This window comes from Rousettus aegyptiacus, unplaced genomic scaffold (assembly GCF_014176215.1).
Source record: "Rousettus aegyptiacus isolate mRouAeg1 unplaced genomic scaffold, mRouAeg1.p scaffold_m13_p_10, whole genome shotgun sequence".
NCBI classification, from domain to species: Eukaryota; Metazoa; Chordata; class Mammalia; order Chiroptera; family Pteropodidae; genus Rousettus; species Rousettus aegyptiacus.
Window position 1 is genome coordinate 84,348,480 of NW_023416285.1, and position 26,734 is coordinate 84,375,213.

Sequence of the window (26,734 nt, forward strand, 5' to 3'; positions counted from 1 at the left end):
TCTGCTCTGCTGCTCACTGCTGCTCCTTTGGCTGTTTACCGTACCTGCCCGCCCCTCCGATCCCCAAGGACCTGCCAGGACCTGTCGCCTCCTTTCTCTCCTATCCCACCATCGCCATCTCTTCTGTTTTCTGTGATCGCCTTCGCGAAGGCGACTTCCAGCTCTAAACCCGCTGATCCTCCCGCCCAGTGAGGCAGGGACGCTCCTCCGTGTGTTGAACTCCAGTCCACAGACTGAGCGCAGAGTGGGCAGCTGTGTTTACATATCCTCCTAGCGCCTCAAATGCGACCCCTGCAAAAACATTTCCGCATCTTCCCAGGCCGCTGAGTTACTCTGAACTGCGACTGTCGCCTGCTTTATCTTCTCTGCCATGGGGTCAGGACATACGCATGTCCTTGGGGTGGGGGAGAGGGGTCGTGTGCGTTCCTACCCTCTTCATTGTATCTTCCACAGTGCCAAGTACAGCACATCACACACATAAGCTACCAATAAGAAATTAACAGCGTGGAGGCTTACGATAGGCAACTTGAGGGCAGCTCAATGTCTTTTATTTTGAAAGTTTCTCAACTGGCTTTATCTATCATTCTTGCCACTGAGCATTTACGAGACAAAAAACTCCCGTAACATTCAAAACACACACTCTCATCTTTTTTTTAGAACTTTGATTCCCTAGAGATAAAGGCAAATACTGAGCTTCGACACTCTGTCCTGGCTCTAGAACGTTCTTTTAATTGTTTTTCAGGGGAGAGAGGGGAGAATGGGATCATGCTATCGGCTAGCTTGCTATCCATCTCCGCTTAACAAGGCCGGTTTGTTTTAGGCTTTGCAGATGGGTTACCACATTTAGTCAAGAGGGTAATGAAGAATTCTTTTAACAGATTTTTATTCTACTAGAAGAAAAAAGTTCATGCCAGCAATTTAAAATGAATGAACCTATGAGAAAATGTAATTCAGATAAAACTTCTTCCTGTACTCAGTCAGATGTGGTCTCTACAGGAAGAGGCTGGTGTTTGAATTTAGAATTCCTTTGGCATTCTGGACCTTATGCAGGTGATGATATGGCTGCTCTACGGTGTTTTTATCACAAAAGAGGCTCTTTCTTGAGGTCACTGTTACTAGAAAAATCTCACTTGCTCTCACAGTTAATAATTCATCTGAAAGTCAACTACATAGTTAACATAGTTCTCTTTAAATCTGATCAGATGATTATGGTTGGCGATTAAAATTATCCCAAGAAACTATCTTACATGTTAGTTCTGTTTGTGATCTGCGCTTAAATCTGGTCCAAAATCTGAAGGGTAATGTCTCTGTAATTTCCTAGTTCTAGTAAAAAAACGAAAACTCAGGGACTGCCACAGTTGGGAAATGGTTTATTTTTTGGTATTTGTGTCTATTTCCCATGTGAGAGAGGAAATTTTATAAGGGCAAGGGTCCTATTTGTCTTTGCTCTATTTTAACACCCAAGACCAGGGCTGAACAGATTGTCTGAATATTACTGATTTCCAGGCTGGGAGAGCAGAATTGACTCTGATCTCTGGAGTCAAACTTATCAGTTCATACCCAAGCCCCGCATCTGACCTGATGTGAACCTCCCCAAACTTCAGATTTTACCTCTGTGAGGAGAATAACAACAACGCCTGCCCTTTGGGTTTTTAATTAGGACCGAATGAGCTAATATTTGTAAAGGGCTTAGTGCAGTGTCGGATACGTGGAAAGTGCTCTCGGATATAAGCCACGGTTATGACTGTGTTGAGAAGAAAGAGATCAAACTGTCAACCAAAGGCAGAGCAGAAACTGGTACGAGATGTCATTTATAAAGTGCTTCTGGCAGCACAAATTCTGCATGCGAATATTTCAGCACTTTTTATGTCAAGAATTTTCTTTTCAATGCAAGTCATGGATGAATCAGTGATTTCATGACCCTCTTTCATGGGCAGGTAAGGGTGACACATTCGTGCCACTCAAGGGGGTTCATTTATCTTTCCTCGGTGGGACCAACAATCTCTCAGATACTCTTTCAGTAGGTAATTCAAAAATGCTTTATTTGTTTCCACTCATTGTCTTCTAACTGAAGTCTTCTTTGCCCTGAAGTGAAAGAGGCTAATAATATATTTTGACCCATTCTTCAACCTCAAACGTTATTGAAAAAGAACCACCTTCAAATGATTCTTTAAAAATGTTTGCTGTGTTTACGAATCAATTTTAAGCCGTAGCATGGGCCACATGCAGCAAGTCTGCGTAGAAGAATCAGGACCTCAAATTGCATAAGAGTAGAAGTTCGAGGTAGGAAAGAGCCACGGCTTCTCAGGACACTGGAAATAAGATGTGGCACGCCACGGTGACGGAGACAGGCCCCAGGAGCACGGAGGAAGCCTGCGAGTCCACGATGTGGATCCCCCAACCAACACCTCGCCCTCCCGCACGCCCCGGGGAGCCCGGTCACCTCCGCAGCATGGTCAGTGTGTCAGTCATGCTTCGCACTCTCTGCAGGAGACTGTCCAGCCTGTGCGGCTCCTCCTTCAGAAACCGCACGGCCTCCACCTCTATGCGCAGGATGGCCCGCATCTTGTTCTGCAGGGTCGGGAACTCTCCTGCAGGCCAAGAGCAGTGGGTGAGTCGTAGGAGAGGAAGCCAGGACAGCGAGGCCCCACCCCGCACCCGGGACTGGACAGGGTTGTGCGCACGGGGCTCGCCAGCCGCGGTGCCGCTAACACACCTTCAAGTGACAGACGTGCGTCAGACAGAGTCGAGCTCAACGTGACCCCGGGCAAGGACAGAGCTCCTCATGACCTCACTTCCTGTCTATATATTTGGGATAAGGTCACCTGTCCCTTCGGGTTGTCTATAATAGATTTGGCGCAGGCGCCTGGTGCAGCATAAGAGCCCAGTGAGGAGAAACTATTATTGGTGTCATTTAGGCCTAAATCTTACAGCACCCACTACAACATAAGCTCCAAGAGGGCAGGGACGTTGGCTTACTTTGTTCGGTGATGGATCCCAAGGGCCCAGAACAGTGCCAGACACGTGCAGGATTTCGATGAACACTTTCACTCATGCATGCAGGGATACATACATAAATGAATCCCTCACTGTCGGACAGATTTCTAACCCCCCAGGACACACGCTTCACCTTCTTCCTTCAAGGAGGAAGCTCACCTTTCAAGGACGCCACGGCCTCTCCCACCTGTCGCAGGAGGAAAGCCCCGTCTTCCACGTCCTTCAGGGTGACCGCTCGGCTGGCCGACGCGGAGTCCTTCTTCAAGTCTTCCACGAAGTCTTCCAGCTCGCTGGGGAGCAAGCAGACCAGAGGTGGCAGTGAACACTGAGGTCCTCCAACAGGACAGGGGCAGCCGCGAAGGGCCAGATGGGGCTCCCGCCACGTACTGTGTCCCAGCCCCCAGCCCCCCACCTTCCACGTAGATGGTGGGAGCACATTTAAAGGAGTAGCTTGCTTTGGCTTAAAAGATTCTGCTGAGCGGTCAGGCGGGTGCGGGGAAGTTTTTCCAGGGCCTGTCCCTGGGGAGGCCAAGGTTGGCCGGAGGGAAGATGGCAACTGGCTGACAAAGGACCCACTCTTCATTTTAAGTGGTGTTGATGCCAACCAAGGGAGGGGCGTGGGCACTTTGTGACGTGTCAGAGGAGAGGGAGGGAGAGAGAACGTGCTGTGTATGCTGTAAGGGACCAAATGAGCAGCCGTCAGGCTTCTCAGCCTCAGCACTTGACATTCTGGACCAGATGATTCTTTTTAGGGGGGGCCTGTCCTGTGCATTGTAGGGTGTTTGGCAGCACCCCTGGTTTATATGCACTAGATGTGAGTAGCACTCCTCCCCCACACCCTGTGACAAACAAGAATGTCTCCAGGCATTATTAAATGTCCCTGGGGAGAAGAGGGAAGCAAACTTGCCCCTAATTGAACCTCTGGTTTATAATGATTGTCCCATCAATACGGACGATTTTCCAAGCTACAAAGAGAAGAAATGATCACAGATCTGATTTACACACACACACATACACACACACACACACACACACACACGAGATCACAGGGTACTGCCAGTTCCAATAGAATGAACTGAAATTAAGGTCTTCTACTTCAAAAACAAACAAACTAGCATCATGTCTCCTGGGCACATTAATAACCCCATCCTAAACACATGTTTATATCTCTTCAGCTTGCCTGTAAATCCAACAGGGAAACCCCTGTTAAAGGACAGGACAAAGAGCTTTAGGAGATGGAGAACCACTAGGTGGCAGTAAGTGAACAGCGATTCCACCGCTGGAGCCTGAGTCCGCGGAGCAGGCGCAAGGAAGAGAGAGAAAAGGAAGGTAAAGGATCTGCAAAAAGATGGCGCATCGAGACCCTTCCCATTAGGTGGGCAGGTGGATGAAACTGTGGATGGCATGGCAGCCGCGGGAGGGCTTCGGGCAGGATGGCACACCTGTTCAACAGGGACCACGGGACAAATATCAAATCCATCCACTCCCAAGCAGCAGGATAAAATTTTCGCCGATGTCTTTCATTCTGTTACAGAAAATGGACCCAAATTGCCTATGACCCTTTCAGACAAAATGAGGCAACTTCAGGACTTCCTCATCAGCCCATCTGCTCCCTGTCCATACTTAGAAACTATGGAAAGGTGCAGCTCCTGCGGCCCTCAGGTAGGGAGAATCTGTGCCATCTCTCATAAGAGTTCTAACATGGTACCTTTGTGTGCGAAAGTTTTTTTCTATTTCAAAACCACACCGAATTATTTTAATGTGTAGACTGGACACACTGTCCAGTCCTTCTAAGCTTTGATGAAAGAGCTAAGACCCAAGTGTTATCATGGTTCCATCAACAAATCTTCGAACCAGCCAAGGTGCAATTAATACTCCAAGGAACTGTCATCTGACTCAAAGTCAGTCAGCCTAAAATTCTATTTTAATCTTCCACACAGTATGACTCTTGGATTTCATAACCCTGCCCACAGTAGACTCTTAAATGTCAGTTTTCTCTTTGTTGATCATGGAATACATACAAATGTGTACAGATGTTATCACACACAACAATTTCACTTCTCTCCATATACTTCTATTAAAGACAAAGCAGTCAAATAAGATTTCTTCATTCAAAATGTACAAGAGACCATGGAGCTACAGTGAATGCTGGAAATGAATTTTTAATATTACAGTAGTTGATATGACTTTTGACTTTTAAACTCAGCTCCAAAGAATGTCAAATGTTCACAGATGCTATGGCTTATAGGTAAATTCACTCTTTGTTGAAGTCACTTTTCATTCTATCTTGGTTAAAAAGAAACATTAATTTGTTGAAATACATTTCATTTGACTGTTATTAGAAGCCCCACTATTATTGCCATGTAGAAAGCCACCAAAGAGAAATTATCTTGATCCAATTTCTCTCCATAGTTCTAGATCCAATTTTATTTCTCTGCCATCCGAATGGCTCACCAGCAACTTATCCTAACACAATCCCTAAGGGAACTTATTTTCGTGTGTGTGTGTGTGTGTGTGTGTGTGTGTGTGTGTGTGTACATGTATATGTGTGTTTAAGGGGAGAGAGGCAGGGGGATTGGAGGGGCAGAGAGGGGAAGAACAGTGGGGAGGGAAAGAGGAGGGAAAGGGGGAAAGAGAGATAGAATTGTTTTCCTAACATTCGAGTTGAAAATTCTGGCTGCCTTTTATAATCCATGTTTTCTCATCACTCCATCCAATTAGTCCATTTTGCATTTAATTTCTTTTCTCATTCCTATTTCTTCTGTTTGACACGGGCCTTATTGACTTTTGTCTGGACTGTTATAGTTGAGCCCAATATGGTTTCCTAAACACCATTATCTTTCCCTGTCAATCAGTCCTGTACATGAAGGCCAGAGGGCCCTAACTGAAATACAGCCGACTTGGCTACTTCCTTGATCAGAACAGCGTCAGTGAATTCCTCATCAGGCCAACAGTAACTCTCAAATGTGAAGATGCTTTAGAATCTGCTATGTAGGTGTGGAAAATACACATTGCTAAGCTCCATCCTGTGAAATTCTCAATCTGGAGTTGGACCCAAGAACTTTGATGAAAGCCATAAATCTAGGTCTCTATTACATGGTCTACCAATCTTGACAAACACAGACCAGACTGATGTCAAACACACATGCCGGGCACAAATATGGCCTAAGAAATAGGCAGACACCATGCAAAGGGAATGGGGCAACCCAAATACGAGAGACGATTAGTATCTTGCACTCAGATGGACTATCCCAATTCCCCAAGCACATCCTATACCTTCCTGGCCCTGAAACTCATTGGTTTATAGGGTTCCTCTGTCTGAGAGGTCCCCTGTCTAGCTTTCCCTGATAAAATCACACCTGCCTGCAAGGCCATCTCAGTGCAGTTTAACAAACTTTTTGTGAGGCCCAACTATGCAAATGGTACTGTGTTTGACCTGGGGACAGATGAAGAATGACTTATTTCAGGTTAAGTCTTCCTGATAATTGATAATTGAGCTGTCACAAAAACATGTTAGACAAAGAATAGCCTTATTACCTCATGGTGGGTGATTAACTGTCTAAAAATGCATGATCTAAATAAAATATTTTGAGATGTCAAACAGTGGTCAAATCTAATTTTTTAGGAAAATAATAACTCAAATTGACTTTTTCCCTCTAGACTGTTACTGAAAGGGACATTATAATTATAATCACATGTACCGGGTTGGCATTGAAGTAATAAAGGTACCAGCTCGAATATGCACCAGGAGACAGAGCACAGTATTTTCCATTATGCAACTATTGGGAATTCTGGTCATGAAAAGAATTTGAAACTTGCTCCCTTACATCCCAACTTGGAAGGTTGAAGCTTTTCAAGAAATGAGGGAATTACTAACACTGGAAGCCGCAAAAATTACTATTCATTATACTAAAAGGTGAAATAGTTCTATGATAAGTCTCCATTGCATAACACAACATACATTAAAGTAAAAGATGTTCCTGCCCTAGTGACTGGGGAGTAATAAAACTCTGCTCGTTTCAATAGAGGGACTTGATAGATGCTTTCAGTGAGAACCTCACAGAAGACTGGTAATGCTCAAGGAAGCATCTTTCATTCTGAATCAGGCCTACTTTACATTTAAATTCTTCCTTTGTGATTTTAACTACAGTTGAACAACAGGAAGATAATTTTAGCGCTGTGTTGTTTGGGTTATTAGTTTTAATTTATTGAGATTAAATACTGGATTCCCATTTATCATTGGGTTTTGCCATTTGCTCCTTTTAATTTTGAGGCCTAAAAAAGAGGAATGCTCCAGCTTTTAAAGAGACCAGCTTAGTCGCCTGAGGATTGCTGTATTTCCTGGGCCGACATGGAGGGGCGCTATAAGTGTCCATGGATACCCAGAAACAGCAGAATGCTAACTGGCACATAGTAGGTGCTTCATGAAGAGAGAGGGAGAGAACACCATCTAGAGAGGCACCATCTGGAAAGGCCTCCTCATTGACAAAGAGAGGATTTCTTTCCTGGTCAAACGACGAGATGCGCAACAAGCGACCAGCACTCACCATAACTTCTTGACGATCCTCTCCTCCTCGTGCAGGTATTTCTGTCTCTCTTGCTCCACCAGGACGCGCTGCCGTTGCACGGGATCCTCCAGTCTCTTCATCGTTTCAATCACTTTGCCATTAATTTCGAGCTCAGCCTTCTTCATCATTGCCCTCAGCAGCTCCTGGTTCTGCAGCTGTCGAACAAAAGAAATCAACCTCAATTGGCTCTGCCTGACTGACGTTGCGGTGACTGAGTGCCTGGCAGTCTTCAGAAGTGGGTTTGGATAAACAGCCCGCAGCTGAATCCTCCTTTATTTCAACGAAAAAGGGAATGGAGCAAAAGACTGTATATAATATTGCTTCTTCAGCCAACATCTGAGTTTTAGCAGCCAACTGACAGCCAGACTTTCGTGTCTGGGTCGGCATAGAATAGGATCCTTTCTTGACTCTGGCCAATGTGTCACGGATGACGGGCATAAACTCTCACTGACTTGCTTTTGTAGGGAGAAGCCAAGAGCACCAGCTTTGCAGCCAAGCAGGTTTTGGAACAAACCCTAAACCCTCTTCCTGGCTCCTGAGAGATATTGAGGCTACCTGGGTCTCCGTTTCTTTATCTATAAGGACTGTGACCCTTAGAATGGAAACAAAGGACCCACACCTATAATTGACTCAGCTTTCTGAGGATTAAATCGAGATATTGCTACATAGAGAATAGATATTCACCCAACGTTGATTTGGCTTTGGACGATTTCAGCATATCGGTTAAAAGGGAACCTGTATCCCTCTTATTTATATAGGTCCAGGTACCAAATACCATGTAATCACAGACCATTAAAACACCATACTTGATGCTGATGGTGGCAATGATAATGATTCCAGATGAACCTAAGGCTCTTGGCAACTTACACATTTCCCTGGATTATACGGAGGCTGCTTGAATACATTAAGACCACAATTTCCATATAATTTTCCATACACTTACTTTCCAGAGCACTCCACCCCAGGGAGTACAGGGTGTGCGAGTTTGCATCCAGGCATCACAAGAATCTAGGCAAACACCCGAGTCCTGTTTCCAAGAAGGTATCCTGGGGCAGGACAATATTCTGGTAGCACATACATCAAGTGAATTCATTCCATCAGCCTTAAAAACGAATTATGTTATAACCTATGATATTACACCTAAAGTTCCCCTGAAATTTCGACGGGCCATTACTGTTTCCTTTGTCTTCTGGTTTCGTGGACTAGTCTACAGTGGTACATCACCTCAGAGGAGAGACCATGTCTTTGTCGACCATCTATTATTTGTGCAAACTGAGGGGAAAGGTCCTCTAACCACGTTACCTTCTTGAAACCTCATTGCGGTCTCCATTTTCTCCGAATAAAGATAAAACACTTCGACACGAGCCACAGCAGAGCCAGCATTATGGTCCAGTATCAGCAGAGCACCATGACCAAGTGGCCATCCAGAGAGTGCTGCCTGGGTTCGACTTCTAGTTTCACCTCCAGGCAGCTGTGTGACCACGGCCAAGTTATTAATCTCTCCGCATCCATCCATAATAAAGGAGCGGCCACAGTTCACATCTCATAAATTCGATGAGGCAATAAAGAGCTTATGATAGCGCCTGCCACGGCCCGAGCACTCAGTAAAAACCGGGCATTGTCATTGGGGAGCACAACCCCGGGGCAAGGCCAGCGTGAAACCAAAAAAGAACGTGCCACTCTTGGGTCACCCCCTCCATATGACTCATGACTGTGCTCTCCTCATACTGGTTTCCCGAATGTCTTTTTCCTGTGGTCTTAAAAACAGTCAGTCACTCAGCATGTTGCTGAAAGGCACCGAGTTTGGAAGCGTCGCCCAGAGAGCGACAGCCTCCCGCACCCTCTGCAGCACAGCTCTGCCCACAGCGCGTGGGGCGGGACGGCCCTTTCCCACGGCGCAGCCTCCTCGCCCTGCATGCCGCTGGCACGCCATCTGCTCCAGCCACGTGATCACCTGTTCAGCTCCTCTGACTGGCTAAGCTCTTTTCTGCCACAGGGACTTTGCATGCGCTATTCCCTCCACTGGGTTAATATCCACAGTCTCCAGGACACCATTCCTGGCACATAGCAGGCATTCAATAAATATTGGACGAATGCAGGCATGAATTGAGTTAAGCAGCAATGCTGGTAATGATGGACAATACAGATGACAGAAATGTAGGGTGACCCATGGGTCCAGATGTGCCTTGGGTTCCACTCTAGTCTTATCTTGCTCTGACTGCAGCATTGTTAAATACACAGAGCAACATTACTTGCTATCAAAATGGTATACTCAAGTTCGAAGCTATATGTCAAGTCCCAAAGAGCTATTGCCTTGGTGGCGGGGGGACAAACATTAAGAGGTATATAAAGAACAAATAAGTAGGCGATTAAATGTATCTCAAGTGAATGACACCGGCTCCATCCCCATGAGATTCTAATTGAACTGGCGTGAGGTGAAGCCACGGCACTGAGAATTTTTTACTCTCGTCCAATGATTCTGAGGTGCCACTAAGGATGAGCATCCTGGTTTAATAAAAGGGCCCTTGAATGGACAGATGCTGTCACCGCGCCATGAGCCGTGTGGCACAGCCCTCTGCACCTCACTGTCTTGCGTCCATCACATACGCAAGCTCCAACAAAGTCACGGTCTAGTTAGCAGTGGTAGTAACGGTCGCTATCAAGCTCGACATTATTATGAGACTACTTAAAATTCTTAAAGCTGAAATTTGAAAGATGGGGAAAGTGAAGCCCTGAGAGACTAAGTCACTTGTTCAGACTCACTGGGAAACTGCAGGGCAGGCTCAGGATGAGAGCCGGGTCTTCTGAATTCAACCCAGTAATTTTTCAACTACCATCTGTTAGGTAGAAGGTTCCAGAGAGCATGGCAGGGAGCATGTCTGTTTTATTTTCAGGCACAAGCACCGTTTCTGGCACACAGTAGGTACCTAACACATATTTGCTGTATGGCTGAGTCTTGAAATAATGTTTCTGAGAAGACTATAGACGTATTGGAAGAACACCACTGGGTGTAATATTCAAATTATTTAACTGGTAACATGGTCAGAGCACATTCAAATTGTTCCAGTCAAAGAGGAAGAGAGCGAGAGACTCGCCTGGAGTTCCTGGCTGTAGGATCCTCCTTTCCAGAAGGAGGGGCTCATAGAGGGATTCAGAGACCGAGGCCGCTAAAGGGACTCAACGGGGAATTTTCTGTAGCACGCTGGCTGGCACATGGGCAACAATGAGTTAATCACAAAGGAACAAACGTGTGCTTAGGATCTCTTTCCACTTACCTTCCGTCCTACTGCACTACCCCCACCCCAACTCCCCGACCCCCACCTAGTGTTCTTGCCATCCCCAGAGCATAAAAGGGTGCTGAAGGCAGGATGCGGATTGACACCTCTCTAAATGCTTCAAATAAATTAGTCATCCGCACTTCAAATCATTATGGTTATTTTTGCTTAGACATTATATCTACATGTTCAATTAACTTAAAACAAAAAAACTCTATTAAGGTATACTTTACAAACCGTTAAAAAGAGATGCTCTTCGATGTACAGATGGACTTACACCTCAATAAACCCATCGTAAGTTGAAAATACCATCAGTTGAAAATGCATTTAAATGCGCCTAAGCTACTGAACCTCATAGCTTAGCCTAGCCTACCTTAAATGTGCTCTGAAACACTTACATTAGCCTACAGCTGGGCAAAAGCACCTAACACAGTCAGTACGCTGTAGAGTACGGGTTGTTTACCCTCGTGATTGCGTAGCTGACAGGGAACTGCTGGGCATCACGAGAGTATCCTAATACACATGGCTAGCCTGGACAAGATCAACATTCAAACTTTGAAGTACGGTGTCTACTGAATGTGTATCAGTTTCACACATTAGTAAAGCTGAAAAATTTTAAGTTGAACCATCCTAAGTGGGAGACCACCTGTATGCGAATTTTAAGTGCACAGGTCAATGAGTTTTGACAAATGTACACACTAAAGTAAGCACCACTGAAAAGATAGACGTTTTATCACCTTAGAAAATTCCTCCATGACTCTTTCCAATCAACCCCGCAACCCCAGCCCAAAGAAATCACCAATCTGCTTTTTGTCCCTATAGATTTAGTTCTTCCTGTTCTAGAATGTCATATAAATGGAACGTATTATACAACATGTAATTTTTTTGTGTCTAACTTTTTTCCTTAAGTCTATTGTTTTTGAGATCTAGCCATGTCGTCGAGTGTTTCTGTAGTTCATTCTCTTTAATTCTGAGTGTTATTCCATTGCTTGGATAAATCCATTGTCTGATTCAGTCCACCATATGTACTAAAGTTTTCATATTTTTTACTTATTGAGCTGATTCTGGTGATCTTGCTAAAATTCGCTTTTTTGGGGTAGCGTTTTAAAAATAGATTCTTTCTGACTTTACGTGTATACAATCATGTTGTTTGTGAGTAAAGACAATTACACTTTTTACTTTCTCATCTGTATGCCTTTTCTTTCTTTTTCTGGCCTTATTGCATTTGCTAGGATCTTTAGCACAGTGTTCAGTAAAAATGAGAGCAGACTTCCTTGATCTTGTTTTTGATGTTACGAGGAACGTGTTTACTGTTTTCTAATTAACTATAGGTTCTATGGGTTTTTCAGATATCTGTGAACAGGTTAAGGAGGTCTCCTCAGTGCTGAGTGTTTTTATCAACAGTATTGAATTTCGTCATATTTTCTCCATTTATTGAAATTGTGATTTTTCTCCTTTATCATTAACAAAGTCAAATACATTGATTCATTTTTTTCATAATAAAACCATCTTGCATTCCGGGCAATAAAATCAAGGATAATGTAGTATCTTTTTTTTTTTTTTTATTAAATAAATTGCTGGATTCAATTACTACCATTATTCTGTTAAGAATGTTACATATATTTTCTTGAGAATATTAGTCTGTGGGTTTTTTTCTTATAATATCTGACTGGTTTTGCTGTTAGGGTAATGTTAGCTTCACGAAATGAGTTGGGAAATGTCATTTTCTGAAAGAGTTTTTTTCTTATCAGTACTATAAAGTTGTTCTTCCATTGTCTTCTGATTTAACTTTTGTCTCTGATGAGAATTTGGTGTTAGTTCTTATTTATGTTTCCCTGGATGTGGTGTGTCTTTCTTTCCCTCTCTGGCTGCTTTTAAGATTTTTCTATTGATTCTTGTTTTTTAGCAATTTCATTACAATGGGTTTGGTGTGGTTTCACTGGTGCTTGCCGTACTAGGGGTTTATTGAGCTTTTTTGTTCTGTGGATTTACAGCTTTCTTTAGATTTGGAAACTTTTCAGCCATTATTTCTTCTAATGTTTTTCATTTACCCCTTGACTACTTAACATTATTCCACAAATCACTTAAGTTTTGGTTCATTTTCTTCAATCTCTTTTCTCTAGTTCAGTTTGGACAAGTTCTATTGCTGTTTTCACATTGATATTTTGCTTTAGCGATGATTAATCTTCTATTAAGTCCATTCAGATATTGTGTTTTTCAGCTCTAGAAAGTTCCACATAGATATTTTTTATAGTTTCCATTTATTGTCTCATTGTGTCCATCTTTTCCTTTAAATTCTTGAGAAAATTATAATAGCCAGATTGCTGCTGAGCTCATTATCTCATTCATTTCTGGTTGATTTCCACTGATGGGTATATTTTTTTAAGATTATGGGTAGCATTTCTCAGCAACATCACATGTCTAGTAATTTTTGATCGGATGCTAGACATGCAGTTCTGGATTTTGTTGTTTTCTTTTGTTGGGCTTTGTCTGACAGTTGATTCAGTTAGTTGTGGATCATTTTTGTTCTTTTGAGGATTGATTTTATTCTTCGTTAGGATGACTCTAGGGTAGTTTTTGCTTAGTGGCTTGTTTAACCTTAAGACTGAAGCACAGCTCTTCCCTAATCTCAACTGAATGCCCCAGCTGGCCAATAAAGACTCTGCTCTTGCTTGTCAAAACCTGAGCATCTCCCAGCCCTGTGTGTGCTATGGGAAGTTTTTATCTTACAGCTTCCCATTTTGTTTTTGTCTGACTTAGAGGTCTTTCATGCTACACACACTTGGCTTATTATTCAATAACAGACTTGCAGATTTATACAGTTCTTCCTCTGCAGAGCTTCCTTTTATTTGGTACTCCACTCCATAAATTCCAGCTGCTTCAGCTCTCTAAACTTTGATCATATCTCCTCAACTAAGACTGTCTGTTGCTCTGCTTGGGTTACCCCTTTCGGCATCATAATATGAAATGTGCCCCCAGGCAGAAAGCTGAGCCAATCGTAGGTACGGATCCTTTGTTTCCATTCTCCCAATGATCACAATCCTGTGTCGTCTTCTGTTCAATATTTAAAAATAGTTGTTTCATACATTTTTTTTATTTTTCAGTTTTATGGTTGTCAATAGTGGGAAAGCAAGCAGAGTTGCAGTTACTCCCTCATTGCTGGAGATACGAGTTTATTTTAAATGCCATACCCTGACATTTTTATAAAAATGATTCAAGGGAAATAATGTTCTTGGCCATTAAAATTTTAATTGGACCAAATGAGTTATCCATATCGACTTTATCAAGAAACGAGAAACTGCCTAAACCTAATTGCCTCATCTCAAAATAAACATACTTCACATACTCAATCTTGATTTCGTAGGTAAAACCTAAGACTATCAGTCTTGCCAACAGTACAGTTGAACTAATCAATAGTAGAGCTGAGCTCATTTTGCTCCCTAGCAGAGACACTGAAAAGTGGTTTACCATCAATTAGGCAGTTTCATGATGATAGCCAGACACCAGAATGACTCCTAACCATTTGGTTAAGTTCTCCAGGATGTAGGGAGGAGGGTAAACAAAGCCTGGTCACAACTACGTGTTATCTTGGAGAAGCCTCCCCATCTTAGATCGCCTCTGTGTGACTAGGGCTTGGCACATTGTATCATAGCCTACTTGTCAACTCCCATACTAGTGCCATTTATTATTTCTGCCTGGTGGGAGAAAATAGATCTGCTCAGTGCGGACAAACATGTAGTGTGCTTTTCTCAGAGATACACATTCCCATGACCGTTATTTTGGATGTCAGAAGATAAATGAGACTCTGGCACATTTCTGTGAGGCACTATCTTATAAAAAGACACCTTAAGACAACTGTACTGAATTATATCATTTCAAACACAAGGGCTCTGTGTAATTCTATCTTTCTTTCTTATGTTGATGTTTTACCTCCTCCCTCCCTCAGTAGTCATGAAAATGGAATAACCTTATTAAAGTTCAGAATAACCTTATTAAAAAAAAAAATCGGGAAGCAGAAAAGGAGATAGGGACCAAGAAAAAAAAACTTGTGGGAATTGGAGAAGGAAGAATGTATCCATTCTCTCTTTAGTCAAGTCTCATCTGACCCCCACAGAACTTGTTGCATCTCTTCCAGAGGCTGATCTCTTTCCTCAGCCTGCAGAGAGGAGCAGAGCTGCAGTCACTTCTGTGGATATGGGGTTACTTTGGTAAAACTCAAGTATTACGGAATTTGGGAGGAGAGATGTAGCTCATCATTTTTTTCTAAATCATACCGGCAAAGGTAACAGACAAAGATAATCATCTTTTGAAGGGAACATTCGTTAGGTACAGGACCGCCATCTCTCCCTTTAGCACTGCTCCCAGCTGATGGCAGACCTAACTCTTACCTGGGAATGGCACATAACAATATAAAGTTCTATCTAGCTCTTGTATCAGTCATAACTAAGTAGAGAACACGTATGATTAGACACTGGGAATGAGGGGCATCGTTTAAAGTCAGGGGTTTAAAGTCAATGGGCGTGCCTTTGGCACTTACAGGTTAGTGGGTACCCCACTTGTTTCTGCCTCACCCTGTGATAGCTGACTGAGATCTCAACATTTCTGAGAGGTATCTCAATGAACCGAGCACCCATAATACTTGAGAGTAGTTCTTCCCCTGGAACATTCTAGAATCAACAGCGTCATGGAACATTCTAGGATCACCAGCGCCCGGGCCATTTGAGAATTTTGGTCGCCATGGAACATTCTAGAATCAGCAGTGCCTGACCTTTGGCCCACATCAATGAAGTAAGACTCTGGCAGTGGTGCTTGGGTATCAATATTTTTGTTAAAGGCCTCAGGTGAGTCCAGGGGGCGGTCAAGATTAAGGACCATTCTCCTAGACTGATAAGACTGCAGAACGGGGGCCGACATGAACAGAGTTTTAATGGGTTTCTTGACTTGCTTAGGCTTCTTTTGTCTCCTTCGACATTCTTTTTACCCTATTTAAATCTACCCACCCCATTGTGTCGGCATCAAATTTCTATTCCTGAAAATAATCTATCGATTCTGAAAAGAAAATGCTAAAATAGGATATGCTCTACAGTCTAGGATTTTCCAGTGATTTAATTATCTAATTACTGGAGCCGGCTGCCAAGCACAAAAGATTTCATCCAGTTCCACTATTTTATAACACAGTTCAAAGAACATTTGAATTTCTAATTCAATTTTTGTTCTTTTGAGACTATTCTACAGAGTTTTGTATATCTCTAATGATAGCTCCATTATTGGACTTATAATCACTTTGGGGCTGCACTTTGCTTTTGGAATGTATAATACATATGCTGGAGGAGAACTGGTGCTGAGATGTCTTAATTATTTAAAATTGTTTTTGTCTTAAATAGACTCCCCTGACTGAAAAGACGGAGGCTTGATGGGGAGGAAAGCTGACAGAGACACAGGAAATACAATGACTGAAGCAGAAGCAACAGCAGCCAGGTGAGCAAACAAAGTACTTACCTTTCCCCAAGTGTCTGCTCTTTAGAAACGCACACGCTTCTAAGCTCGGCAGCACCTCTGCTCACTGTTCTGTTCCCCAAAGCCAGAGAAACCGAACAGTTTGGGGCAATAAAGGAACTCGTGTGCTTAAGACAGAATTCCCAGACCTTGACTGGAGAGCTTCTTTGTTTGAGAAGCTACGATTCTGCAACTGAGCCACCACAGTGCAAGGGTTGCAAGAAGAGGCAAGTTGTGGGAGACCCCTCCCAGCCAGCCAGAGGACCAAACAACGCCAGCCTCCAACAGGCTGATGCCACAGCCACGCAACAACCTCGGTATCACATCTGCCACAATTCCAACTGTGTCCCCCTAAAAACAGATGCTCACTTTTGAAAGCGGTAGGTACTACCATACAAACAATGCATTTATGAATGTTCCTGTAAGGGTCCCCTGAGGAGCGACAATTTCCAAATGGCCAGGAGGTGGTACTACAAGGCAGGCACACTGCGAGGAGGGGCTTGCCCTCCATAAACCCTGGGTAAGAACCCAGGAGAAGACAGACCCACTCTGGCCTGCACATGTGTCCTCTGGCTTGCAGAGTACTAAATAATTGGTTTTTAATTATTTTCCAACATTTTTAGAATGCACACAGATATTTCATATCAAACTTACACTTCCCGATTCCACTGAAATGTTGAAATGTCTAGGAACTCTGATTCTATCAGGTTAAGCGCTGGGTGGAGCTGAGTGGTGACCGCCCTTTGGAGGGGCCGCTGTGTCCCTGTCCCTCCTCCACTTCACTTGTTAAGTTACCGCCTGGACTGTGTGCATTGGACTTTGTCACTTCGGCACACACCCTCAGCCCAACCTGCACACTTCATTTCATTGCGAAGAGTCTTTAAATAAAACTGCAAAGCAAGGAGAGGCGAATGCAAAGGATGGGGAACTTGACAGAGGATATGATTCAGAAGAGGATTTAAATGAATTTGCATGGATGCCCAAGGTGCTCGGGACGTTGCCCGAGAGACAGAGTCGCCGTGGAGACCTGAGCCATGAGCCCTGAGCCCTGTGGCCTGGTCTGTCAGCCCTCACAACCCACGACGACGGGGCCTCTGGGCAGGTCTCTTAAGCCAGCTGCCTTTCTGTTTATTTTCCAGCAGGTAGATAGCTTTATTAGCTTACTTAAGTGGTAGGAATTGCAGGGCTCATGCATCTGTGAGCTGAAGGGAGGGAGAAGCTATGGTTCGAAGCCCTTTTTTCTATTGGGCCTCCCTGGCTAGGGCGGCTCCGCCCCACCGGCTTCTGAGGTTGCTCCAGGATCCTGGGCGGGTTTGCCTTTTACTGATGTTTGAACTTCTCCAAGTCAGGGAGGCTGCCTGGGTTTAGTCTAAGCCAGCTCTACATCCTCAGTGATCAACCTCCCACTGAAGGCGGGAGGCGTGAGGTCGATGCATGAAGCAAACACGTGATCTCACGCAGAGAGGCGCCACCCCAGCTCCTCGGCACATACAACCAGAAGATACATTATTCAGCTTCATCATATTTGTGAGATATTCTCACCGAGATTCCTGACAGGAAGTATCATTTTCTCTCCCTTTTGGAGCCCATAGAGTTCACATATTCCTTAACAGTGGTACAGGGTAAGGAAAATACTATGGCACGCACTACCCAGAATGCAGCCATTTTTCTTCCTTCAACAAATCATCCATAATGGCGTCTCTTCCTTATGAATTAATCTTCTAGTTTAAAGTCATGTTTCTAAACACATCATAGATCCTTGCAAAAAAAAAAAAAAATGCCTATCTGCCTGTCATGCACACTCACTGGAGAGAAGCAAGGAGCCCAAACACTAAGCAGGAAGCCTTGACCGGCTGTTAGAAGGCTCCACTCCACGGGGCGCCTCTGCTTTCAGCTGTCCTCCAAAAGCAGGTGTCTAATGCTTTTTTCATGCATGTAAAAGCGTGCATGGCTTAAAGAAGTGGTTATACACTGACTTCGGTTTCAGTGGAAGGCTCTAGACAAAGATTATGTGTTTTTATGGTTCTACTATTTAGGTCTTCAGTTCATGGAGACAATGGTAGAAAGAACCCTGGGAAGGTGTGTGGGGCAGGGGCGTGGGAGGAGGAGAAACCAGACTTTGGGCAACGAGACAGATGATATCGCCCGCAAGAAACACGGTCTGTACCTGGAGCTGCCGCATCTGCTGCAGCTGGAGCCTGAGTTCGGCCACACTCCGCCTCATGTCGAGCAGGCTCATGTGGATGGCCGGGGTGCTGGCGACCAGGGGCTGGCCGGGCGGCCCAGTAGGCTCCAGGGCGCTGAGAGTCTTTCCGCCAGAAACATGGGGACCTCCTATGGGAAAAGAGCAGCAAAGCACCTCAGAATGCCAGAAAGCAAAGTCCAAGCTCAGTCCCATCCCAACACAGATGACTGGTCACTCTAAAATTGACTATGTCTTTCATGGTGAATTAAAAAAAAAAAAAAAATCACGGATTTTTTTGGCAAAAATAAGGAATTGAGTTTAAATAAATTATAGAAATTTCATACAGTATTATAATGTGTGGTCTTTAAAATCATGTTCTAGAAGTTTAGTACCAAAGGAAATGCAATATGCCTAGCATGGTGCCATGTTAAGGAAGTTAGCTGTCTGTGTGTCTGTCTCTGTCTACCCACATTTCTTCTTTAAATGTACACAGAGAAAAGGATTAGATGTATAAATAACAAAATATTAACAGTATCTCCAGTCGATGGTATTCCATGAGTTTTATACTTTTTAATACTTTTTTTTTTGTATTTTTAAATCTGCATAGTGAATATCTGTAATTTGATAACAGAAAAATCATTTTAAAATTCTAGGGCCTAACACAGGGTACCACTACGACTATTTCCTGCAGGCAGATGTACCCCAAGAACATGTACTTACTTCTGAACAGAGATTCCACTGATCATCAAGGGGAAACTAATAAGAACTTAGTACTCCCCTGAATCCTTTTGGGTCTCCAGACCAGAAGAAGCAGGACCTCTGCCCACATCTCCTTTAGTGAGAAAATCAGGTGCGATGTGAAACTTTATTAGGAGAGGAATCAGAAAGGCAGCAGAAAGAAACTACCTAGTTTTCTGCTTGCCATAAACTTTGGCTCCTTGAGTCCAACTTAAATAACATCATGCGCTTTATAAGTCCCTCTGGGAAGGGCCCCGGTTTGACAGAGTTTGCTTTAAAAATGCATCCAAAAGGATCCCAAGTAGCACTTAGAGGATGAGCAAGGTACAGGAAACAAGCGGAAGTACTATTTCCTTTTTAGGACAATGTGATTCTATGGAACAGGTCCCCAGAGTAGAATCCTTATCACACACGCACACACACATTTCTGAAGGGGTTGTTAAGCTTTCGTGTAAAGGACAAAGCGGAAGGTTTGCAATAGGCCAGGCTGGCCTCACACGACAGGACCCCGTGGTTTCTTTGCGTGGTGTGAGATGGATACAGCTCAGTGGCCTCTCTTTCCATCTTGACTCGGCAACCATGGAACCTGCACATGCAGCTTGGCGAGCCTCACAGAGCTGCTGCCATGAGCCACGGGTGGCGTGTCAGTGAGCGAGGGAGTGTCTCACAACTGCCCGCTTAATGCCTGGCCTTAGCAACACCATCGGGGAGCTGACGGCATGGCAAGCTCCTCGCCCTACGAGAGCCGGCCTCTTGTGGTCCCCTTGGGGCGGTCAGGGGAGCAGACCAGGAAGCATCCGAAGTGTTTCCAAAGGAACCCCAGCAGAACAGAACAGATGTACTTTTTGCCATTTTGATGAGCCTAACTAGTCACTTTGATCACCACCATGGCTCTGACCAACTTTTGGCAGTTTCTCACCCCCAAATCAAAATCTCCCTCAAAAAAAAAAAAAACAAAAAAACAAAAAAAACAAACAAACAAACAAAAAAACAAGATTTGCCATCTCTGCAAATGTTCTGAAGAATATTCTCCAACTGTGAAGGCCTTCACTAACAGGACATCCAGTAACATTTCCAGAAACATCATGTTAGAAGTAACAGCAACTTCACGCTCAGGTATTCTGAGAGAATCGTGATAAACTGGAATCTTTTCTTTTAGAATCGGTCAAGTTACTTTATCATCACTCCATATGCACAGGAGTAGGCATGTGTGAACACGGACGCTCACACGCATGCATGCACACACACCATGCACACCATATGATGGCTGTATAAAAACCACGATCAAGATAGGTCTCCAACAAAAATGACACTGTGCTTGGGAGCTACCTCCCATTCGGTAATAAGAGCTGTTCTGCTAATTTCTCAGCCAAACAAATGCGCACGTTGCTTCCGAACCCACCTTCTTACACGTTCTGAGGGCACTGGGGCACCTCACAGACCTCCTGCGTGGAAGAGAGGCTCGAGTCTCCCTACCATCTGTTAGAGCTGAATGCCAATAACTGGTTGAAAAAATACCTTTCACAACCAAATTTATTTATGGAATCTACACTCACTTGCAACAATTGTTTCATTTATAAACAATTCGCTAAAATTGGTTTCTAACGCCACCATTAGCTGAAATGGCTCTTTATCAGGTGACTGGCGGTCAGTTGTTAACCCAGTAGACGATGAGCAGACGTGACATCTCTTCGGTGTGATGCTGGGCTCTGCCAGCCACTTCTTTCCTTTTCAATTTGAAACTTTCCCATCTCTTGTCTTCTTACCTCTCTGCTTCTCCGACTTGGCCAACCTCTTTTCTAACTTTTTCCTTGGCCAACCTTTTTCGATCCTGACCTGTTCTGTCCTGGGCCTGCTTCCACACCCTCTGGGCATGCGTTCCCAGGAGGTCATTTCCACCATCACCACCTGCCACGGTCTCCCACATCTTTGTCTCCAGCATACAATTCTCTTCAGATCCGCATGCCAATCCCTTCACCTCACTACAGGACTTTGCTAGAAAAAAGTCCAATCATTGTTTCTATTCATTCACCTTTCCCCAAACCTCTTTCTGTCTCTATTGGCCTGTTTTCAGCCAGCTATTTAAACCAGAAACCTGGAAATCATTCTCAGTAGACACCTTCTGGTTGTGTGGCCTTGGCTAAGTAACTTAACTTCTCTCCAGCTCAGTTACTTCATCTGTAAAATGGATGTAAGGTTATTGAGTGAGATAATGGAATAAGCGCATGTAAACTGCTTAGCCTGGTGTCTGGCACAGAGGGGAACCCCCACCCCTCCTGCCCCCAACTGCAGTCAGCCATGATTACTATTTCTCTGTGCAGACTGAGCAGGAGGATCCTCTGCTAGCCTCCCCTCCTCACCTGGAGTGTCAGCAGGTACAGAAGGCTGGGGTGGCAGCAGCAGGCTGAGATCTATGTGCGGGTACCCCAAAATCTACAGATGGAGCTGGATCTGGTAGGTGGGGACCCTGAGTGGTAAATGAGGTAAATGAGGTCCTCTTCAGAGTAGATGCACAGGACCTGGGATCTGCTCTCCCTACCCACACTTGGGGTAGTCACATTCTGCTTCCAACATGCCCAACCGAGTAAGGAGTGTCACCGTGCAATTTGCCTTCAGAACCTCACTCCTCTGTGTGCACGTCACCCTTTCCAGGCAGAGGTTTCCCCTTTCTCCTACCAAATCCACTCTAAGGTGATTTAATTCAGTCGAGTATATCTTAATACGAATCTTACTAAATGCAAATTTGATATAAATTTAAGGTATCCTGTTGTGATGGAAAAAAACAAACAAACATGGGTTTGGGGGTTGGCCAAACTGGCTGAAACTCTTACTAGTTGTGCGGCTAACATCTTCTTTACAGGGTTATGTGTGTTAAATGATATAATACACAGTATATAACATGTTGTACGCCTTCGAAATGGGAGGTTCCTTCTGTTCTCTTACATCGGTAGTAAACCAAATAGCCCTATAGTAATAGGAAGCCTGGGTTTCCCTTTCTCGTGGCCAAATGAGCTGCTTGACCTCTATATTTTCCCATGTACTTGTCTACAGAGCAAACAGAATACTTCTTGTCTCATAGCTTACTTCCTAGAATTCCGGAAGAATTACTATATTTTGTGCACTGTACCCGGCTGCTATGGTGACGAAAGCCCTATGGACCACCTCTAGCCCTGACACATCAGAATGAGAAAGACCAGACTCAGCAGAGACACGGGGGAAGCACATGGCATGGCTGTTGCTCGTGGCTTCACAAACTGGCTCAGCCTTTCAGAAGCGAAAACCGGCAGCGTGTCACCACAGAGACACTCAACTCTTCGTCCCTTTGGACTTACTGATTCCACTCTGGGAAATACAACCAAAGGAAACGGCACCTGCTCCTTCCCCTATGCTCTAAAAAAAAAGACATTTACAAAATTTTTCAAAACATAGAAACGGAACAACTTATGTATCTTTAAAGGGGCTGGGGCCCCTGAACACAAAAGAATGAGAAACAAAGGACAGGTGGGCGCGCCATGTGGGTGTGTGTCAAACGTGTGGAAGCGTGTTCGGTCTTATCTGGAATACAGGAATAACGAGTATCACCTTATCCCATGAGGGTGTGTCAGGAGTTAATGAGCCCATGGGCAGAATCACCCAGAACAGTGCCTGGTGCATGGGAAATGTTTTTCATGATGATGATGATGATGATGATGATGTTGCCCAAAGTGCAAAGGAATGAAAGGAGAATACAAAATGGCACGTACACATTGATTAGAACAACGCTATCAGGTACTAATCATTTCTGGACTAGAATCTAGAATGGAAGGCTTTAGTGTTCGGTGGGTTCTTTCTGTTCCGAGTGTATGCAGATATAATTGACACATACCATTTTATAACTTTAAGGTGAACAACGTGTTGATTTGATATGCTTATATACTACAACATGCTTATCATTGTAGTGTTAGCTAACACGATCATGTCACATAATTACCATTTCTTTTCTGTGGTGAGAACACTTAAGACGTACTTTCTTGGCCACTTTCAAGTATAGAGTTGAGGATTATTATCATCACAATGCTATGCTTTAGATCCTCAGAACTTACTCATCTTTTAACTGGAAGTTTGTACTTTTTGACCAACATCCCATTTCCCCCACTACTAGCCCCTGGTAACTACCATTCCACTCTCTTTCTATGAGTTCAATAGGCTCCTTTCTTTCTTACGTTCTTAATAGGTAAGAAAATAAATGAATGAATAAATACCAACAAAAGAAACTGGCACTTGCATGTGAAGTTTAGCAATTTCTGTGAAATGACCTCCGGCTGCCACCAAGGTCACTGATTGATTTCTAAGCAAACCAACAAGCCCCACAAGGATGGGAGTGTGGGAAGACCGGCATGCTGGCTTTATGCTCAACTGCCTTTACTTAGCTAGTCCGGCAGCAGGACTAACAGAGGCCTCTGCTGCCAAATTCTGTCCATTCTACCACGCGGCACGACACTGCGGCTTCCCCAAATTAGAGGTTCGCCCAACTTGCCACGTGCTTCCTGTGTAATTCAGTAGCCGAACATGTCCCTGGTAATGATTTCTATTTATAACCCAGTGGGAAGGAAGACCTCACATTCTTGAGAGAAGCCTGCCGTGAGCCTGTGGGATAAGATGTACATCGAATATACCTGGACACCAGTAAGCTCCATGGGGACCATAACAGAGGCCTCCCCTGGAGGAATGCTGGCATTTAACAAGCCAGCCCTGGTCCAAGGCTACCTTCTCTCATCCTGACCACTGGTGGCTCTTTATCAGCTCTCATCCCTTCTCACCCTTCCCAGACTACAGCTGGACCAAGGTCCTTCTCCAGTGTAGAATCTTCCAATGGCTTCACTTTGCACTTAGAATATTATCTAAATTCCTTACCATGCATTTGCACCCGCTTCTCCCTCATCCCAGACAGCTTTTCCCCTCCCCCTTCGCTTACCCTAAGTCCTATTTATCTTTCAGGACTCAGTTTGTGTCATTTCCTCAAAGAAATGCCTCGGTCTAGGCTAGATCTGTCGGTTAAACATTCATCCTGCACTTTTTCTTAATACACAACATAATTATCTGTTCCATATCCATTTTCTCTACAGGATTAGGAATTCTAGGCAGGTGGCCATGTCTGAATCACACCCACTGTCCTTGCCCAGTACCAGGCACCTGTATATTTGTTGGATGTCTGACCATATAAATGAGTGAATGAATGAATAGTGAATAAATGAATAAAGGTTGAAGGGAGCAGAGAAGGTGTGAAGGTACAGGGCGTGATCTGGGCAGGCCCTGAAATCACTCCAAATAGGTGACTTGGGGAAAGGTGAGATACTTCTGGGACAACCAGGGCTCATCAAAGGCGGGCCGCACATCTCCTGGGGCTCCGAAGACCGCTTACCTGCACTTTCTGTGTGGTTCTTACTGGTCGTAGCCTTCGTCATTTTCTCGCTGAATAAAAGAAAAAGAGATTCAGCTACACAGTTTCCAAAAATGCCGTTCCCCGCCCCCCACTTCTATTCATTATTCTAAGCAATCGCAGCGGGTAGTGATGGTATCAAGCAATGAGGGTATTTTAGCATCAGCACCACTATTGGCCGGAATGGAAGAGGCTTTCCAGGTGTGCATCTGACGCTGCTGGTGGAATGTAGCTGGTGGGCACTCATGACTTTCAGATGATGGCGGATGCGGAGACATGTGGATGGCGGTGGCAGGCACTGCGCAGTGGTCCATGAAGCCACATGCACTGGGAAGCCCATTTACCCTTCTTGGGCCGAAGTGCTACCTTCGACCAAGAATTACCAGAAGAAACGAACACACAAACGAAACGAACAAACCATGATTCAGAGAGATGTGAATATTTTCAGCCTTGAAATGATTACAAGAAAACGGATTTGAATGAATGAATTATCTTAATGATTAAAGAGAAACAGATTGAATTATTTTTAATTGGTTTGCTTTCTTCTTTTTACCTAGATGAATCTTTGCTATTACTTGTAAAGGGCCCTTTAAAAAGCGCAGACTGAACAAGGCCAGTTAAATTGGCAATCTGTTTCTCCATGGCTTGCATCCTCTCTCTGTAAAACAAGAGAATTGTTTGTTAAAGCTTTATTGACTTTCAGACTGGTTTGTCTAGGTGAATGATCACCTGAGGGTTATAAAAGGTACCACCTAGGAAGCCATCAAAGTGCACCTTGACCTGGCTCTGGGAATGGGAAGAACCTGCAAATAAATCCCTGCTGAACTGAAGATCAGTGATCAGAGTTTAGTATTAATTAACCCAAGGATCTCACTGAAAAGATGCTGCATGGGCCAGCAGAAGCCTCCCAGAAAACTGAATGGCGTCTCCCTCGGAAATCATTCTTTCTGTGTGTAGTGTTTTTGAACCTTTTTGCCCTGCTTTTCCAATTTTAGCTCTGGCACCAGCGGCGTCCTCGGCCAGCTGTGGCCCAGTGGCACAGACTTCTAAGCCATACCAGGCCCCAGCTGGAGAGCTGCTAATTGGTTTTTGTGTAAACGCTGAAGATGTTTGTTCTGTGTGAATTAAAACTTGTTTTATGGTCTGAGAGCAACACAAATGAATGTATCTTTAAACCATGGAAAATATGATTGAGATCAATCTCTGACTTGGGTGTGAATAGTATTCAATCTAACCACGGAGACTTTAACCTGGGCTTTTATAGGATCCAACAGGAAACAAATATCCCTAACAACATGTTCCTGTCAAGACATGAATGAAAAATCCTCCCAATCACTTTCTGTGTACAGATACTGCATCTCTCCGTCTAGGGGTCTCTAACGCTTCATCACAGTTCATCTGGCTTTTGAAGTAGGCTCATGTTTCTGCATCGGAGAGAATGGCAGTTTCATAGAACTGTTATTATTATTTTCAATACATTTAAAAACAACACCACGACAAAGTGACCGCCCTATGCTGATAGGGTGCAGAGGGCATCACGCACGTCACAGCCTGTGGATTCAGCTACACTTAGTAGTTTAAAACAATAAAGGTAGAGAGGGGAAGACAGTCTGAATAGTGTGGGCACCTCGCCTGCCATCGTACCCTATGAGCAGATGTCCTGGAGTGCGCTTGAGGCAGAGAAGTGATGCCACTCTTCACTGCGGGTGGCTGTCCCACCAAACCCTCACCGTGTGAGTGACGGTGATTTCCGGACTATAAGCAGCATGTTCATACATTGTGGCTTCTACATACAAGCTAACTACTTTATCTGGTACCCAATGGGAAAAAAGCCATGGTGGTTTTGTTCTTTTCCTGGTTAAGTTGGACTTATCGAGAGATGTTATATCTGTATCTTGAACTTCACGGCAATCAAGAAGGCTTTCAAGGATAATTTTGTTGACACACAACTTTTTGGCCTTGAGTTTTGCCTTTGGAATATAACCCTGCTTCATATGAAACATTGAGCTTAAGTTCATAATTACAAGCTTCTGACTTCAGAATTCCATGCATTTTC

General features: G+C 44.1%; 1 protein-coding gene across 21 annotated transcripts in view; it reads right to left on the bottom strand.

The window, feature by feature from the left end:
* Positions 1–26,734, bottom strand: part of KIAA1217 (KIAA1217 ortholog) — a 636,400-nt gene that overhangs the window by 19,925 nt on the left and 589,741 nt on the right. For 13 of the 21 annotated variants that reach the window (XM_036228119.1, XM_036228121.1, XM_036228129.1 and 10 more), the window contains 6 exons: positions 25,232–25,336; positions 24,661–24,710; positions 18,504–18,670; positions 7,545–7,720; positions 3,157–3,287; positions 2,444–2,591 (listed from right to left, as the gene is read on the bottom strand). In XM_036228119.1, the coding sequence (XP_036084012.1) occupies positions 2,444–2,591; positions 3,157–3,287; positions 7,545–7,720; positions 18,504–18,670; positions 24,661–24,710; positions 25,232–25,336 (777 nt within the window). The remainder of the gene's footprint in view (positions 1–2,443; positions 2,592–3,156; positions 3,288–7,544; positions 7,721–18,503; positions 18,671–24,660; positions 24,711–25,231; positions 25,337–26,734) is intronic. The other 8 variants (XM_036228120.1, XM_036228122.1, XM_036228130.1 and 5 more) reach the window with 1 other exon arrangement.